Below are 19,098 nucleotides of genomic sequence, written 5' to 3'. Positions count from 1 at the left end.
TCATAGTATAAGATCATTAACATATTTCAACATATTCAAATCTGCGTTAAAATATGCATTTAAGAAGCAAATGGCCTTACACAAATATTGTTTTTTCACACGCATAGAGACTATCAAAATGATAATACCCGAAAATAATTGTTAATACAAATAAATACTTTTATAACAAAAATGATACCTCAAAAAAGCCCAATTTAAAAAAAGCAAATACGTATCATGGACACAAAATTGTCATATATGACTAGAAAGAGAAATCTTCAACTATTAAATATTTGATACCTATTGCTATGTGTTAATGCTTTGGTAATTTCGATTGGCGCCGAATTCATGTATCGCGTGATTATGATAAAGAATCCAGATCTCAGCCATGTTATAATCATGCCACAATATACAAAGGTTGCATTAAAACTCATCGCATAAAAAAGATTTGCAATCATTAACATTTAGATTGTTAAATGCACGTTTTAGTATTAATTCTCAGGCAAATTTTATTTAAAATTGATTTGCAAAATAAATATTTTTACTAACTCATGCAGGATTATGGCATCACTGACACCTGAATTCATTTATTGAGCCATGCTTTACTTTGGAGCTTATCTATTAATCTTTATATCACAATGAAAAACCCCTCTAGATTGTCCAAGCGTTAGCACATACTGCATAAGTATGGTACCAAATTATTTAGGGGAAGATACTCTTGAAGACGATTATTATGAGTTCAGTATTTCTTCTGATATTGAGGAATTGAGAGGTGTCGAGTTCTTTTTTGACTACCACGGAATATACAAATCACACTTTGCAATCGGGTCCAATATTGCGATTCCTGGTGATCAAATGATTTTAAGAGTATATCCAACCGATAGTACATTTAAATCATGTTCAAATAATGTTCATGCATGCTGGACATTATATATCAATATTTATTGTATATTTGTTTTTAGTTTTAGTTTTATGTAATCAGGGTGGCCTCATCAGTTAACAAACTGCTGTCCTTGAGGGCCCTGAGAAAGAAAGGATAATTAACTACAGTTGAACTTAGACTGTAAGTCCAACCCAGGGGAAAGGGAAACACATTGCCACTTAAGACAGGTAAACTGGCTCTTATAAACAGGTACCAATTGGGAGTGAGTTTTTGTGGCGTATCATATGCGCATCAATAAAAAAGTAAAGAGGCTTACTTGTGTAAGAGGACCCAACTCCAAAGATGGTTCCATTCACTTCTATTGATGTCGGGAATGCTATGTTCTCTAAGGTCGCTATATTTTGCAATTGTGCATCAGTAACTGTTCCCCGTATGGCCGTCAACTCCGCCAGAATAGTCCCGATGACACTACCCGGCTCGAAGCTAATGGCAGTACAATCGAAGGTAATGATCGGGTCGAGTTCCGTCGATAATTGAGATCTAGAGACGTTTTCAACCTGCATTTGATGCGAAAAGATAATAATGCAAGAGGTTTACATGACGGACCAATCTGAAGTTATAATCGAACTTATGTATTGACGTGATCGGGCCGCCATCTCGGAAGCTGAACCTTCGCCTTGCGTTGATGATCTGAAGCTGGTGCATCTTTGGCAACGCCATATACGCTTTCCCCTATATCCTCTGAGTGAGGGCACTATATAATTATGCATAATGCTAATAAATGCAAAATTATAGATTCTTTCGGATAACCTCCATCCCCTGTTCATGACACTTTTCTTTCTTTATTACTTTGACAATTACTGGAATGGCAGGTGTCACATGGAACTAGTCAGGGGTTGGTGTCCTTTTTTTTCTTACAGTTTTCTGACAATTGAAGAAAGGGGTGAACAAGTGAACTAATCATTATTTTGAGAAGAAGGCATGATATCGCAACTGTATGATGTCCTTTATTTTTTTATATATTGAAGCGGAGAAGTACCCATTGAGATGACCCATCTCTCTCGATTAAACCATCAGGAGGCCCGCTACAACGCGCTTTAGAAAGATTTGGGCTTACAAGCCAAAACGATAAAATAAGTAAAGAATAAAATAAAATCCTAACTGTGCGAATTTAGTTGTTTTATAAACTTGATTTTTTTTTAAAGGGGAAGTTCACCCTGAAGAAAACTTTTTTGTAAAAATAGCAGAAAAAATAGTAAAAAATATTGGTGAAGGTTTGAGGAAAATCCGTTAAAGAGTAAGAAAGTTATTAGAGTTCAAAGTTTTGAATTTGTGACGTCATAAACGAGCAGCTGTCCCATGTGTTATGTAATATAAAATGCATGAATTTCAAATTTTGTATGGTTGCTGGTGACTTAATTTTGTTTTCTATTCATGATCGGGTGTGAAATGATTTGTCTATTGATATACAAAAGTTACAGTGAAAACCTTTTTCAATTTTCTGAGAAAATGACATTTCATTGATTTTTTACCATTCGCTATGTAGGAATGCTGCTCGCATATGACGTCACAAATCAAATAATTGAAATTCTAATAACTTTTTAATTATTTGATGAATTTTTCTCAAACCTTCGGCAATATTTTTCATAATTTTTTCTGCTATTTTTACAATAAAATTTTTGTCAGGGTGAACTTCCCCTTTTAATCGATTTCATGTATTTATGCAAGTAGACAAAGGATACACCGACCTGCCTAGGGGACAGTGAATAGAAAATGTTATAAAACATGAGAATAAATGGAAGCGATTACATGGCTTATGCCAGTGGGGTAGATGAATATCTAAAGCCACAGAAACACGGCAGCATCTCAAGACTAACACTATACCGACATCTGGTTTCCTATTCAGGATGAAAACAATCGGATCATGTAGTCTTCAAGATTGTACATACTTGAATTGTGAGTCAAATTCTGTCAAAAGTCTACGATCATTTTTTTTTTCTTTCAATTCAGTTTCAGTTGAAAAGTCATAATTTATTATATAAAACTTTTTAGATTCAATGAGTTTAATGCCAACTCGCCTACCATCAGTTCGTCCACTTTCCATTTTGTCTAATTGCAAATTCGTCCACTTACAACCTTGTCTAATAACCAACTGGTTAAAAGCCATTTAGTCTATATGCCGTTTGGTCTAATCGGACCATGTGTTAATTAGGTGAAATGATTGAAAAAGGGGGTATTAAATCAAATGGTTGTGAAACAAAATAGTCATAGACTAAATAAAGGTAGACCATGTGATGAGTGGATGAGTTGGTAATAAACGAATCGACAATCCCCCCCCCCAAAAAAAAAAAAAAAAAACAATAACAACAAAAAAAAAATCATTATGAAGTCAGCGTAACAGGACTGAATAAAAATAATAGCATACGGGCTGTAATATGAGTTTCCCCTGTAACCAATCGCCTACTGGAACCAGGTGATCAATGTATAAAACTTATGGGAATAAAGTAATTTCGGTAATCTATGAGGAAGAATCTTTAGGTAGACTTACGGCTCGGCAGAAATAATCTTGAAGTTCAAAAAAGCGAGTTGAGGTTCTGTTGTAGAGGTCGTCGGTGAAGTTGAGTGGTTGTCCGTCCTGGGTTTCATATGCCAAAACGAAGGTAACAGAAGCAACCACCTCTACCACAACTGTTGCACGAGGAAATTGAGAGGAAAGGGGAGTTAATATATACTATCTAAAAGTATATTTGATATAACGTTATGACAAAGCATGGTGGATCAGCGGTAGAGCACCCGCCTCATGAACGGAAGGTCATGGGTTCAATCCCCGGCAGAGTCATGCCGAAGACTTAAAAAGCAAAACCCTTTCACATTCTTTGTTATTTAAAGTGGAAAGGGTGAACGAAGCAGATACATGTACTGTTAACGGGGCCTGCTATCAAAGCAATTATTACATGATATAACTATTACGTATATGTAAATATATACAGTATATTATATATTCATATTCTAGAATGATGTGAGAAGTCACCCTCCATCTCATAGACATTACAAAATTACTTTTCTTACTAACACAAAATAAAGTGATAATAATAATGAATATCTTGAACCACCATCATGTCGAATTGATACAAAGATATTCACACAAAACAATGAGGATATACAATGCTTAGAATAATAGACGCGGATAAATTAATGATAGCTTAGGCATGTTAGGGTATATTATCATTCTTTTCGATCATCAATGAAAGGGTGACGATGTCATCAGTGTGATAATTATTTTAACACGGGAAACCTCAACAGTGTGACTGTTTACAGTGTGTTCACACGGTTGACTCTTTTTGTTTGTTTCTTTTATTTATTTATTACTACATAAAAAAGAATAACATATATACATGATCAAATTTAACAAATTGTCAACAAAATTGGAATTGCCCATTTCAGCCATATTAACAAAATATCATTGTTCTTACTTACGTGATTCACACTGTTGAAATACTCAAATTCAACTTTGTTAAGTTGATTTTATTTCATATTTTACATTGTGAAGGCGTTGTGGCAAACCAAGTGCGACAGTGAGTTCGTCCAGAGGTTTTTTTTTTTTCAAATTACGTATTATCAAAAGAAATATGATTATTTACCAGGCGTCGCTGGAGTTGTAGATGGAGCGGGCGTCGTTGTCGGTATCGTAACATTTGCTGTTAAGAGAGACGAAATGAAGAGGGAGAGGGGGAGAGAAAAGAAGAACAAGAGAGGATGAAAAATGGAATACAATAGAGAGGATGAGAAAAGAAGGAGAAGAAGAAGAAGACAAACAAGGAGAAGCAGAGAATGAAGAATGGAGAAGAAAATGAGAAAAAAGAAGCAAAAGGAACAGAAGAAGATGGAGAAGGAAGAGAATAAACAAAAGATCGAGAATAAGCAGGAAAAAAGGAAGAAGAAAGACAAAAAAGGAAAGAAGACGGTCGATTTGAGGGTAAAGGAGAGGGAGAAATGAATTTGATGTGTTACTATTTGTTATAGCATTTGTTGTAAGCATGCAGGAGCATACCCACTTTATTCTATGATTCATCTTGATAATTACACCACGATCATGAAAACAACGAAATGGTGACAATATTCATATTTTTTGCTGATATAAGGTTTGATCAGAAGTAAAAACCAAAATTGATTTGAAAATCTTCCTCTTGCTTACGATTTCTCACTCGAAAAGTCTTAGAGAGATATTTCAAAATCAGGAAAATTTAAGATATTCATGATAGCTTCTGTGGTTATAAACGGCTGTGATTGTGTGTGTGATGGTGCATTTGGTGAGGTGTACATTTATGTCCAATTCAAGATTTTTTCCTAATTAATATTAATGATAATAAACAGTTATTGTGTAGCGCATAACACATTGAGTCATGTCATTATATATATATATATATAATAACATAATTATAACGATATTGTTCTCATAAATGTCCAATTTCAAATCACAATTACTGCTGAAGGAAACTAAAAAAAAAATTAACATAATGTGTACTTTCACGATGAGGGCCCGTAAAGTATCCCGTAAAGGCTTAAGCTCAATTCAAAAATGTGTTAGTGGTTAATTATTATGTTCGTTTGAAGTTTCCGTCATTCAGGGCGGAAATTTATTTGGCAATTCATATCCTCAAATATCTGCCCTCTAAAATAGAGTAAAAAAAGAAATTGCCCAATATTGGGTAAAAAGGAATAAGTATGTTTAATGCGTGAATTTTTTTCACTTATACTGGGTAATATACAAGTTTGGTCGCGCATGGTATCAACTCGTCATGCTCGTCAATGTAAGTGGGTGTTTTCATTGGTTGAAATTCAAGTTGCGTTTGATTTTGAACTTGTCTGCTATACTTACTACTTAATGATCCTACGGTAAATGTGGTGCCATTGACCGAAATAGTATCAGGGGCTGTTGTGTTTTCCAATGCGGTAATATTTTCCACCTCTGCCTCGGTAATCGTTCCCGACAGCGCCGTCAGCTCGGCTGAGAGGTCCGCTATCACACTGCCTGGAGAGAAGCTGTTTGCCACACAGTTGAAGGTGAGGAGGGGATTCAAAGAGCTGGACAATCTCGATCGGTAGAGGGCTTCAACCTGCATTTGAGAAAAAAAGGAGTTACGAACAAAACAGAGCAGTGCAAGATAACACCAGCGCATTGTCAAATATGTTCTTGTATTTTCAAATCAGTGAGTGGGAAAGCTTTCAGCTTTTTCTCTGGGAGTTAACACGAAGTCAGGCATTATACAATCAGGTGTAGTGAACGCCAAGACGAGTCTTTAAACCTTGCAAAAACTTGCAAAAAAAATAAGCATGAGTTCAACACAAATTGAACAATTATTTCTTGGCATCACTTATTCGGGAAAAGAAATATGTTCAAATATGGAATGCAATCTGAATTTCGTATTCGAAAGAAAATTAAGAACTGAGCAAAATCGAGTGATCTTCTCTGAATATGCCGTCAAAATTTTAGCATTTCAGTGATATTTCTTATTACAACATATATATCCTACATACATTAAATCCTGTATGCTGATTGGTGTAAATAGCATCATGTGACAAAAATATTCTCACTATTTTGACATGATGTTAAAAATGAAACGGCTACTAATACGCGTTCTGCGCGCTGAGCGCGTGGCTTCAGGGAAAGTAGGACAATCAGTGCTGCGGGTTATCTATATTTAGTTCAGTTAAAAAAAGGATGAACTAATTGTTCAAGAACTAGATTATCACGATAGATTGCACTAGCCTATTAAATTAATATATGAAAATAAAATATAACAGGCCTTTATTTCGAAAGTGTAGAGGGTATTATTCATTCTCAGTTGGACTGGCAAAATCACTATTTGTCAGTCTATATAGAAATATAGAAATGCCAGTCCAACCTCGGAGGCATAATTACTCAAAGCCTGGTATATATATATATATATACTATATATATATATACTATATATAATGAAAGGGGCGTGGATATATATACCAATCGCTTTGATCATTGTTTATAATATATGTGTGAAGAGTAGAGTAGAGACAAGGATGAAGCAAAGTGTACACTATGTTGTAAAGCTTTCGGTCATGGCCTTTAAATATATATATATATATATATATATATACCACTACTTTCTTGTACTACAGTCACACCAGAAAGCATACCGATAAAAAATTACGTTATTGCAAATGTCATAATGATAGTGGATTTTGAGTTGTTTTATGAGGTATAAACATTTAAAAAAAGTGATTGGCTAACATTGATTTGACATTTTACAAATCTGAGCCAGAAGGTCACCCTTGCCACATGTGTCTGTGTCTGCTCAGATATAATCAGAAGTCACACGGGCAAAATCGGGCCGAGACTGATCAAAGTGACCCGACTTTTTAAATGGCACATCATTGTTCGATTTTGTTGTCACGTTTCTTTGTCTGACTGTGTCACATTTTAAAGTCTTACCCCTTCACAAAAGAATTTCTCGAGCTCCAAAAAGCGAGCCGAAGATGAATCATTGAGGTCGTCTGTATAGTTTAGTGGCTGGCCGTCTCGCGTTTCAAACGATACCACAAAGGTGACAGTAGCGACGATTTCGACAACCGCAGCTGCCAAAGTAAAACAAAGAAAAAAATACAAGAAAGGTGAATGTTACTTCTGTTACTAATGCCTGGCTAATGTTTGGTTGTGCCACGTTTGCTTTCTACCCCCGTGAGTTAAATAGGCGCCCGGTAGGATGTGCAAACCAAGGAGACTAGATCTGCGCCTGTGTATTGGAAAACATTGTTGTTTGACAAGATCGTGCAGATGCTCCTGGTTACGTGTGGAACAGCGGTTCATCCGATGACCGAATAATGATAATAATAAAAAAGATACCTGTAAAGCGCTAAAAAAATGCAAGCGTTAACTAAAGCGCTATCTACCACAAACCGTAAAGATGGAAACATGGATTATTTCTTTATTCCTACTCCCATGACTGTGGAGGGGTAATGATGTCCGGAATTTTTGTAGTGACTTATTTTCTTTTCTTTCAAATCAGTTCATGCCTAGAGAGCTACGACAAAGTTAAGTACAGACGGATAATTCCAAGCTTTAATAAGATGAGGTATTTAAAAATAAATATGTTTTTTTAAGCAATTAGCTGTCTTAGGCCGTTTGATTTGCGCATAAGTTGCGGGTAAATTTGTATGGGAAGGTAATGGGCCAAACTTAAACGACCGGGTTAGTGGAGCGTAAGCTACAGTCTAGGTACTGAATAGCTGGCCAAATTTGCCTGCAGTTAGAATACAGATCTCAGGATTTTCATGGCTTGATATATGGGTATCATGATGCCCACAAATATAAACTGGGAGCGTCCATAATCTTGATGACTTTTTCTGAACCTCATTAATTTTAAAAGACCACTAAACGTAAGAAAAAAGAAACAGATATCCTTACCAGAACTTGAGGTGGTCGATGTCATTGACGAAGTAGCGGATACTGTCGTTGCTGTTGCTGAAGAGCTAGGAGTCATTGTTGATGTAACACTCATCGTCACTGACGGTGTAGCAAATGTTGTAGTGCTCGATGCCATTAAGGAAGTTCCAGTTGTTGCTGTAGTGATCGAGGTCATTGGCGATGTAGCACTGGTTGCTGCAATACTAGGGGTTGTTGAGGAAGTTGCAGCTGTCGCTGTAGTGCTTTGTGTCATAGAAGAAGTGGGAAATGTTGTTGTAGTACTTGGATTCATTGATAGAGTCGCAGTTGTTGTTATAGTACTCTGTGTCATTGAAGATGTAGCAGTTGACATAGACGTTGAAGTCATTGATGATGTAGCAGTTGATGAAGTACTCATCATCATTGCGGACGTTGCAGTTGTAGCTGCAGTACTCGGGATTATTGAGGAAGTTGAAGTTGTAGTTGCAGTACTAGGAGCCATTGAAGAAATCACAGTTGTTGCTGTAGTACCTGCGGTCATTGCGGAAGTTGCTATTGTAGTTGTAGTACTAGAGGCTATTCCGGAAGTTACACTTGTAGTTGTAGTGCTAGGGGTCGTTGCGGAAAATGTACTTGTAGCTGTAGTACCAGGAGCCACTGAAGTAGCAACGGTTGATAGTGTAGATAGAGTGCCTGGCGTCATTGAGGATGTTTCAATTAATGCTGTACTTGTGGAAATTGCACTTAATGCTGTACTTGTAGGTACCATGGAAGACGTTGCCGTGGCTGTTTCCTGTACTGCTGTAAAAAGAGGAGAATTCAAAGATATGTATAAAAAGTAATAAAACAATATCGTACCACAAAAACAAGATAACTTTCAAAAGCTTATTTTGGGGTTGATATTCAATAAGCTTTGGGGTTTTATTGTTGGTGCCGTATTGCACGTGGTATTTGATATGTATTTTTTTCCCCATGAAAAAGATAAGTAGTTACGTAGTTAGTATCAAAATGATTATTCAGCATGGCAATTATCAGATCTGTTTTGGTTGTTGTTCGTCATTTCTGTTGTTGTCGCCATTATCAACATTACATCTAATACCATAGCATTGAGAAGCGGTAACCCATAATGCCCATTGCAGTGTGAAGGTGCTATGTAATATGACAATGTTAGTGATCGAAATATAAACATCCCTTTTCGTTGATATCAGCAAATGATATCATATCGCTATGAATAGGCCTATAATTATTATTGATATTGTTATTTCTTTAGAATTCAAGAACTCACGAGAACATCGGAAAAACTCTTACTTTTTAAGTTCTATGACTAATTTCAATAGCGGCATTAGCTTGCGTAAGCTGTCTATTAAATTTAAAGCTGTGTGGCATATTATATATAAAAAAAGGCAATGGGTTAGGACTATCTTGTATTGTATAAACCTAACATGTACGTATTACATTACCAATTTTTGCGACATAATGCTCAAGAACGAGTTCAATGCATGAAAACGTAATATTGTCAATTCAATTAATAATTTTTCGGTAACGGAGAAACATCAAATATATATTTCGAATATGCGTTTCATTGTTGTTCCTTTTGCTCAAATATGTGAAATAGTTTTGTAGAGCAACAGATCAAAACTGTTAAGTGATACAAAACTTTCAAAAGATATTTCACGCTTAAATTGGATTTCAGATAAAAAAAATAACATATTGATTCTTACTAGAACCTGTGGTGGTCGCTGTCAATGATGAGGTTGCGGACGCAGCCATTATGGTTGTTGTAGTAGAGCTAGAAAGAATCGAGGATGTGGCAGCTGTTGATGTTGTGCTCGGGGTTATTGAGGAAGTTACTGTTAAAGCTGCAGTACTAAGGGTCATTGAGGAAGTAGCGGTTGCTGTAGTACTACTTGTCACTGAGGAGATAGCAGCTGTAGCTAGAGTAGCAGGTGTCACTGTTGCTGTAGTACTCGGGGTCAATGCCAAAGTTGCAGTAGTTAAAGAAGTGCTCGGGTTCGTCGGGGAAGTTGCAGTTGCTGTACTTGTTGAAGGGTTCGGGGTCATTGAAGATGTACCAGTGGTTGTTGTAGTGCTAACTGCCATTGATGAAGATGCAATCGCTGATGCAGTACTCATTGTCATAGAGGAAGTTGCAGGTGAAGTTGTTGTACTAGGTAACATTAAAGTTGTGGATATTGTAGTACTAGTAGTCATTGAAGAAGCAACTGTTGTTGCTGTTGTGCTCGGGGTCATCGAAGAAGTAGCAGTTGTTCCGGTAGTACTAGAGGTCACTGAGGAGGTAGCCACTATTGATGTAGTACTAGGTGTCAATGTTGCAGTTGTTGCTGAGGTACTTGCGGTAATCAATGAACCAGCCATTGCTGCTGTACTAGGATTCACTGAGGAAGTAGCAATTATTGTAGTTGTTGTAGGGCTCGGAGTCAATGAAGATGAAGCAGTGGTTGCTGTAGTGCTAGCTGCCATCGATGAAGATGCAATTGTTGATGCCGTACTTGTAGGACTAGTAGTCATTGAAAAAGCAACTGTTCTTGCTGTTGTGCTCGGAGTCATTGAGGAAGTAACCGCTGCTACTGTCGAACTTTGGGTCATTGAAATTGTTGATAACGAAGTACTAGGAGTCATTGAAGAAGCAAATGTGGCTGCTGTTGTTGTCGGGATCATCGAAGAAATAGTAGTTGTTCCAGTAGTACTAGAGGTCACTGAGGAGGTAGCCACTGTTGATGTAGTACTAGGTGTCAATGTTGCAGTTGTTGCTGAGGTACTTGCGGTAATTAATGAACCAGTCATTGTTGCTGTACTAGGATTCAATGAGGAAGTAGCAATTATTGTAGTTGTTGTAGGGCTCGGAGTCAATGAAGATGAAGCAGTGGTTGCTGTAGTGCTAGCTGCCATCGATGAAGATGTAATCGTTGAAGCCGTACTTGTAGGACGACTAGTCATTGAAGAAGCAACTGTTGTTGCTGTTGTGCTCGGAGTCATTGAGGAAGTAACAGCTACTACTGTAGTACTTTGGGTCATTGAAATTGTTGACACCGAAGTACTAGGAGTCATTGAAGAAGCAACTGTTGTTGCTGTTGTGCTCGGAGTCATTGAGGAAGTAACAGTTGCTACTGTAGTACTTTGGGTCATTGAAATTGTTGATAACGAAGTACTAGGAGTCATTGAAGAAGCAAATGTGGCTGTTGTTGTTGTCGGGATCATCGAAGAAGTAGCAGTTGTTCCAGTAGTACTAGAGGTCACTGAGGAGGTAGCCACTATTGATGTAGTACTAGGTGTCAATGTTGCAGTTGTTGCTGAGGTACTTGCGGTAATTAATGAACCAGTCATTGCTGCTCTACTAGGATTCACTGAGGAAGTAGCAATTATTGTAGTTGTTGTAGGGCTCGGGGTCAATGAAGATGTAGCAGTGGTTGCTGTAGTGCTAGCTGCCATCGATGAAGATGCAATCGTTGATGCCGTACTTGTAGGACTTGTAGTCATTGAAAAAGCAACTGTTGTTGCTGTTGTGCTCGGAGTCATTGATGAAGTAACCGCTGCTACTGTCGAACTTTGGGTCATTGAAATTATTGATAACGAAGTACTAGGAGTCATTGAAGAAGCAAATGTGGCTGCTGTTGTTGTCGGGATCATCGAAGAAGTAGCAGTTGTTCCACTAGTACTAGAGGTCAGTGAGGAGGTAGCCACTATTGATGTAGTACTAGGTGTCAATGTTGCAGTTGTTGCTGAGGTACTTGCGGTAATTAATGAACCAGTCATTGCTGCTGTACTAGTTTTCACTGAGGAAGTAGCAATTACTGTAGTTGTTGTAGGGCTCAGAGTCAATGAAGATGTAGCAGTGGTTGCTGTAGTGGTAGCTGCCATCGATGAAGATGCAATCGCTGAGGCCGTACCTGTAGGTCTAGTAGTCATTGGAAAAGCAACTGTTGTTGCTGTTGTGCTCGGAGTCATTGAGGAAGTAATCGCTGCTACTGTCGAACTTTGGGTCATTGAAATTGTTGATAACGAAGTAATAGGAGTCATTGAAGAAGCAACTGCGGTAGCTGTTGTTGTCGGGGTCATCGAAGAAGTAGCAGTTCTTCCGGTAGTACTAGACGTCACCGAGGAGGTAACTGCTGTTAATGTAGTACTAGGTGTCACTGCTTTAGTTGTCGTTGAGGTAATGGCGGTAATTGATGAACCAGTCGTTGTTGTAGTACTAGGATTCACTGAGGAAGTAGCAATAATTGTACTTGTTGTAGGGTTTGGGGTTATTGAAGATGGTGCAGTGGTTGCTGTAGTGCTAGCTGCCATCGATGAAGATGTAATCGTTGATGCCGTACTTGTAGGACTACTAGTCATTGAAGAAGCAACTGTTGTTGTTACTGTCGTGCTCGGAGTCATTGAGGAAGTAATCGCTGCTACTGTAGTACTTTGGGTCATTGAAATTGTTGACACCGAAGTACTAGGAGTCATTGAAGAAGCAACTGTTGTTGCTGTTGTGCTCGGGGTCATCGAAGAAGTAGCAGTTGTTCCAGGAGTTCTAGATGTCACTGAGGAGGTAGCTGTTGTTAACGTAGTACTAGGTGTTATTGTTCCAGATGTTACGGAGGTACTGACGGTAATAGATGAACCAGTCATTGTTGTAGTACTAGGATTCAGTGAGGAAGTAGCAATTATTGTAGTTGTTGTAGGGCTCGGAGTCAATGAAGATGTAGCAGTGGTTGCTGTAGTGCTAGCTGCCATCGATGAAGATGCAATTGTTGATGCCGTACTTGTAGGACTAGTAGTCATTGAAGAAGCAACTGTTGTTGCTGTTGTGATTGGAGTCATTGAGGAAGTAACCGCTGCTACTGTCGTACTTTGGGTCATTGAAATTGTTGATATTGTAGTAATAGGAGTTATTGAAGAAGCAACTGCGGTTGCTGTTGTTGTCGGGGTCATCGAAGAAGTAGCAATTCTTCCGGTAGTACTAGACGTCACCGAGGAAGTAACCGCTCTTGATGTTGTACTAGGTGTCACTGCTGCAGTTGTCGTTGAGGTAATGGCGGTAATTGATGAACCAGTCATTGTTGCTGTACTAGGATTCAGTGAGGAAGTAGCAATTATTGTAGTTGTTGTAGTTACTGTAGTGCTTGGGGTCATTGAAAAAGTTGCAGGTGTAGCGGTAGCACTTGGAGTCATTGAAAATGTAGCAATGGTTGCTGTTATGCTATGGGTCACTAAGGACGTTGCAGTTGTTGCTACAATGCTCGAGGTCATTGAGGAAGTTGCAGTTGTAGCTGTAGTACTAGTAGGCATTCTTGTTATTGTAGTACTAGGAGTCATAGAAAAACTAATTGTGCTTGCTGTAGTGCTCGGGTTTATTGAGGCCGTTGCAGTTGTTGCTGAACTCGCTTGTGTCATGGATGATTTTGCAGTGGTTGATCCAAGTATTGCTGTAGAAAAAAATAGAATGAGAGGATATTAAAAATGAAAACAAAATAGATTACCAAAAAAAAACGTGTCACAAAATCAAATCCGTAATGCAGTGGATTCACAATACGGTGTGCCATCTATCGGGCGGAGGAAGAATTCCCCGATTTTTTTTTTTTATTTAGCACAGAATATGCGGCAAATTCCTCTCGCATCTCCTGGACCATGGAAAACCGCAATATGCAAGTCAGCCAAGGCACGTTGGCCAGAGAATCATTTACACCGTATGCACTACTACTAGGGCACGCAACAGATGCCGCCTTGTTCCTAAGAGGCATTGAAAATTTCGACCAGTCCATTGCACCCCCTAAGTGGCGCACAGTGTTGTGAATCTACCGAATTAAATTTGCAAACCTATTTTCTTATTTTGATGATTGAATAAGCGTTGGATTTTTGTTGTTAGTGCCCTCTTGCACGCGGCATTTGATATATATTTTTGAAGGGGAAAAATGCTGCATATTTGGTTAGTGTTATAATAATTATTCATCATGACAATTATCATATCTGTTTGGTTCTTGTTCACTGGCTTTTGCTTAATTGGGTTGTATGACTAATTTCCACAGCGGCATTTATGTGTCCATATTCAAAATTAAAATCGTTGAACATTTTATTTAAAAGAGGGGATGGAATGAGAGTCTGTTGACTTTTTAATACCTGACATGCATTTGAAAAATGTTGCGACAAGAAAAGTTAAATCATATGAAATATTGCACACACTCAATTTGACTAATACTTTTTTTAACATCAATGAAAAATTCCAAACATGAGTTTCATGGCGTTCCATCGTTCAAAAATGAGTAGAATATCGTTGTAGAAGAGCTCAAATTTGTTAAATGATATTAGAATTTTTAAATAGATGCTTCAAACTTATACTGGATAAATACTTAAGAACCACCTTCTTTTTATTCGGGGTTTGGGGGATAACTCAAAATGTATGAACAAAAACGTGATTCTTACGAGAACTTGTGGAGGTCGCTATCACTGACGACGTAGCGGATGCAGCCGTTGTTAGCGTTATTAAAGATGTAGCAGTTGCCGTAGCGCTCGGGACCAATGATGAAGTCGCTGTAGTGCTGGGCAACATGGAGATCGTTGCAGTTGTTGTTGCAGTACTAGGATTCATCGAGAAAGTTGTTCCTGAAGTACTAATTGCCATTGAAGATAAAGCAGTTGCTGTAGTACTAGCCGTCACTGAAGATGCAACAGTTATTGATGTAGTACGCGACGTCATTAAAGATGTAGCTGTTACTGTAGTGCTTGCGGTAATTGAAGAAGTTGCTGTTAATGATGTAGTAGAATGATTCATTGAAGATGTTGCCGCTGTTACTGTAGTACTCATAGTCATTGAAGATATAGCAGTTGCTGCAAAACTAGGAGTCAATGAAGATGTTGCGGTTACTGATATACTAGGGGTCATTGAAGATGCAGCACTTGCCGTAGTGCTCGGAGTCATTGAGAACATTACAGTTGTAGCTGTAGTGCTGGGAGTTAAAGTTGATGTTGTTGCTGAAGTACCCATTGTCATTAAAGGGGTAGCAGTTAATGTAATAGTAGGCGTCATTGAAGATGTAGCCGTTGCAGTAGTGCTCGGAGTCATTGAGGAAATTACAGTTGTAGCTGTAGTGCTGAGTGACATTGACGACATTGCAGTTGCTACTGAAGCACTAGGATTCATTGAAGAAGTAGCAGTTATTACAGAACTGTCCGAGTTCATTGGGGAAGCTGATGTTGTTGCTGTAGTAGGAGTCATTGAAGATGATGAAATTGTTGTTGTCGTTGTTGTAATACCCATTGTCGTTGAAGGTGTAACAGTTGCTGGAGTACTAGGATTCATTGAAGATGTAGCAGTTATTGCAGAAGTGCTTAGGGTCATGAAAGAAGTTGCTGTTGTTGCTGAAGTACCCATTGTCATTGAAGAGGTATCAGTTGATGTAGCACTTGGCGTCATTGAAGATGTAGAAGTTGCTGGAGTAGTGGGACTCACAGAGGAAATGGGAGTTGTAGCTGTAGTACTCGGAGTCATTGATGGAGTAGCAATTGTTGCTGTAGTGCTCGGGGTCATTGAGGAAATTACAGTTGTAGCTGCAGTGCTGGGTACCATTGACGAAGTTGCAGTTGTTGTAGTAGTACTAGGAATTACTGAGGAAGTAGCAGTTGTTGGAGAAGTGCTTAGGTTTATCGAAGAAGTTGCTGTTGTTGCTGAAGTATCCATTGCCATTGAAAAGGTAGCAGTTGATGCAATACCAGGCGTCATTGAAGATGTAACCGATGCAGTAGTACTAGGATTCATTGAAGATGCAGCAGTTGTTGACGTAGTGCTGGGCGCCAATGAAGACGTTGTTGTTGATGCTGCAGTAGAACTAGGATTCGATGAGGAAGTAGCAGTTGTTGCAGAAGTGCTTATAGTCATCACTAAAGTTGATGTTGTTGCTGAAGTACCCATTGTAATTGAAGAGGTAGCAGAAGATGTAGAACTAGGCGTCGATGAAGATGTAGCCGTTGCAGTAGTACTCGGGGTCATTGAGGAAATTACAGTTGAAACTGTAGTGCTGGGTGACATTGACGACATTGCAGTTTTTACTAAGGCACTAGGATTCATGGACGATGTAGCAGTTGTTACAGAACTGATCGGGGTTATTGGGGAAGTTGCTGTTGTTGCTGTAGTAGAAGGATTCATTGAAGATGACGGAGTTATTGTTGTAGTAATACCCATTATCATTAAAGATGTAGCAGTTGCTGTAGTACTAGGCGTCATTGAAGAAGTAGTAGTTGATGTAGTACTAGGCGTAATTAAAGATGTAGCCGTTGCAGTAGAACTCGGGTTCATTGAGGAAATTACAGTTGTAGCTGTAGTGCTGGGTGACATTGACGACATTTCAGTTGTTACTGAAGCACTAGGACTCGTTAGAGAAGTAGCAGTTGTTACAGAACTGGTCGGGTTCATTGAGGAATCTACTGTTGCTGTAGTAGAAGGATTCATTGAAGATGATTGAGTTGTTGTTGTTGTTGTTGTTGTACCCAATGTCGTTGAAGATGTAACAATTGTTACAGATGTGCCTAGGGTTATCGAAGAAGTTGGTGTTATTGCTGAAGTACCCATTGTGATGGAAGAGGTAGCAGTTGATGTAGCAATTGTCGTCATTGGAGATGTAGACGTTGCTGTAGCAGTTGGACTTATTGAGGAAATGTGAGTAGAAGCTGTAGTACTTGGAGTCATTGTTAAAGTAGGAGCTGTCGCTGTAGTAAAAGGATTTACTGAAGAAGTAGCGGTTAATGCAGAAGTGCTTAGGGTCATCGAAGAAGTTGTTGTTGCCGAAGTACCCATAGTCATTGAAGAGGTAGCGGTTGATGTAGTACTAGGATTCATTAAAGATGTACCCGTTGTTGTAATACCCATTGTCATTGAAGATGCAGCAATTACTGGAGTACTAGGTGTCATTGACGATGTAGCAATTGGTGTAGTACTAGGCGTCATTGAAGATGCAGCAGTTGTTGCAGAGGTGGTTAGGGTTATCGAAGAAATTGATGTTGTTGCTGAAGTTGATGTAAAAGTAGGTGTTATTGAAGATCTAGCCGTTGCAGTAGTGCTCTGGGTCACTGAGGAAATTACATTTGTAGCTGTAGTGCTGGGTGTAAATGACGGCATTGCAGTTGTTAGTGATGCACTAGGACTCGTTAGAGAAGTAGCAGTTGTTACAGAACTGCCCGTGTTCACTGAGGAAGCCGCTGTTGTTACTGTAGTAGAAGGATTCACTGAAGATGAAGTAATTGTTGTTGTACTGCCGATTGTCATTGAAGAAGTAGAAGTTGCTGCAGTACTAGGCTCCATTGAAGATGAAACAATTGATGTAGTACTCGGATCCGTTGAAGATGTAGCAGTTGTTGTAGAAGTGCTTAGGGTCACCGAGGACGTTGCTAATGTTGCTGAAGTATCCATTGTCATTGAAGACAGAACCGTTGTTGCTGTAGAGCTGGGAGCCATTGACGACGTTGCGGTTGTTAATGTGGTACTAGGAATTACTGAGGAAGTAGCAGTTGTTATCGAAGTGCTTAGGGTTATCGAAGAAGTTGCTGTTGTTGCTGAAGTACCCATTGTCATTGAAGAAGTAGCGGTTGATGTAGAACTAGGCGTCATTGAAGATGTAGAAGTTGCTGTAGTGCTCGGAGTCATTGAGGAAATTACAGTTGTAGCTGTAGTGCTGGGTAGCATTGACGACATTGTAGTTGTTACTGAAGCACTAGGATTTATTGAAGAAGTAGCAGTTGGTACAGAACTGCTCGGGTTCAATGAGGAAGATGCTGTGGTAGCTGTAGTAGAAGGATTCATTGAAGATGTAGCAGTTGCTGTAGTACTAGGCGTCATTGAAGATGTACCAATTGATGTAGTACTAGGATTCATTAAGGAAGTAGCAGTTGCAGAATTGCTTAGGGTCATCGGAGAGGTTGCTGTTGTTGCTGAAGTATCAATTGTCATTAGAGAGGTAGCAGTTGCGGTAGTACTAGGCGCCATTGAAGATGTAGAAGTTGCTGTAGAAGTGGGACTCATTGAGGAAATGTGAGTTGTAGCTGTAGTACTCGGAGTCATTGACGAAGTAGCAGTTGTCGCTGTAGTGCTTTGGGTCATTGAAGATGTAGCAGTGTTTGCTGAAATACTAGGGGTCATTAAGGACGTTGCAGTTGTTGTTATGATGTTTAAAGTGATTAAGGAAGTTGTAGTTGTAGCTGTAGTACTAATAGTCATTGCCGTTGTTGACATCGCAATACTAGGAGTCATGGAAGAAGTGACTGTGTTTGCTGTAGTGCTCGGGTTCATTGAGGCAGTTGCAGTTGTAGCCGTAAAAGCAGTAGTCATTGAGGAAGTTGCAGTTCCTGCTGCATCGGTCATTGTCATTGGAGGAGTTACAGTTAATGCTGTACTCGTGAGTTTCATGGCAGATGTTGCAGTGGTTGTTCCCAGAATTACTGTAAAAAGAGGAGAATGAGAGGATATACAAAAATAAAATAAAGAAAAAAATAACGTACCACAAAATTAAATCCGCAATTCAGTAGATTCACAATACGGTGAGCATTCTATCGGCTGCCTCGGACAGGTCAATTTCTAAATTTGGGGTCGACAGGCAGCGCATAGTGCCAGTGTACTATTGTGTGACAGTGATGCTTAAAAACTGTGAAGGCGAAAGCGGAGGAAAAAATCACTGAAATTTGTCTAAATTTAGCCAAGAAATATGTGGCAAATTCTCTCCATCCTAGACCCCCTGGTAAGCAGCATATGCAAGGCAGCGAAGCATATAAATTACATGCATGTACTAATAGTAGCACACGCAAGCGATGTTTACTTTTTCCTAAG

At 38.9% G+C, this 19,098-nt stretch overlaps 1 protein-coding gene across 1 annotated transcript in view; it reads right to left on the bottom strand.

The window, feature by feature from the left end:
* LOC121421228 (serine-rich adhesin for platelets-like) overlaps positions 1–19,098 on the bottom strand; it is a 37,113-nt gene that overhangs the window by 16,274 nt on the left and 1,741 nt on the right. Inside the window, exons 2-9 of the mRNA XM_041615891.1 lie at positions 14,709–18,713; positions 10,004–13,714; positions 8,304–9,083; positions 7,332–7,474; positions 5,742–5,979; positions 4,504–4,560; positions 3,411–3,550; positions 1,179–1,419 (exon numbers count right to left, since the gene is read on the bottom strand). Coding sequence (XP_041471825.1) covers positions 1,179–1,419; positions 3,411–3,550; positions 4,504–4,560; positions 5,742–5,979; positions 7,332–7,474; positions 8,304–9,083; positions 10,004–13,714; positions 14,709–18,713 — 9,315 coding nt within the window. The remainder of the gene's footprint in view (positions 1–1,178; positions 1,420–3,410; positions 3,551–4,503; positions 4,561–5,741; positions 5,980–7,331; positions 7,475–8,303; positions 9,084–10,003; positions 13,715–14,708; positions 18,714–19,098) is intronic.

This window comes from Lytechinus variegatus, chromosome 9 (genome assembly GCF_018143015.1).
Source record: "Lytechinus variegatus isolate NC3 chromosome 9, Lvar_3.0, whole genome shotgun sequence".
NCBI classification, from domain to species: domain Eukaryota; kingdom Metazoa; phylum Echinodermata; class Echinoidea; order Temnopleuroida; family Toxopneustidae; genus Lytechinus; species Lytechinus variegatus.
The sequence above is the reverse complement of the archived record's forward strand: the minus strand, read 5'-3'. Positions and strand labels throughout refer to the sequence as shown.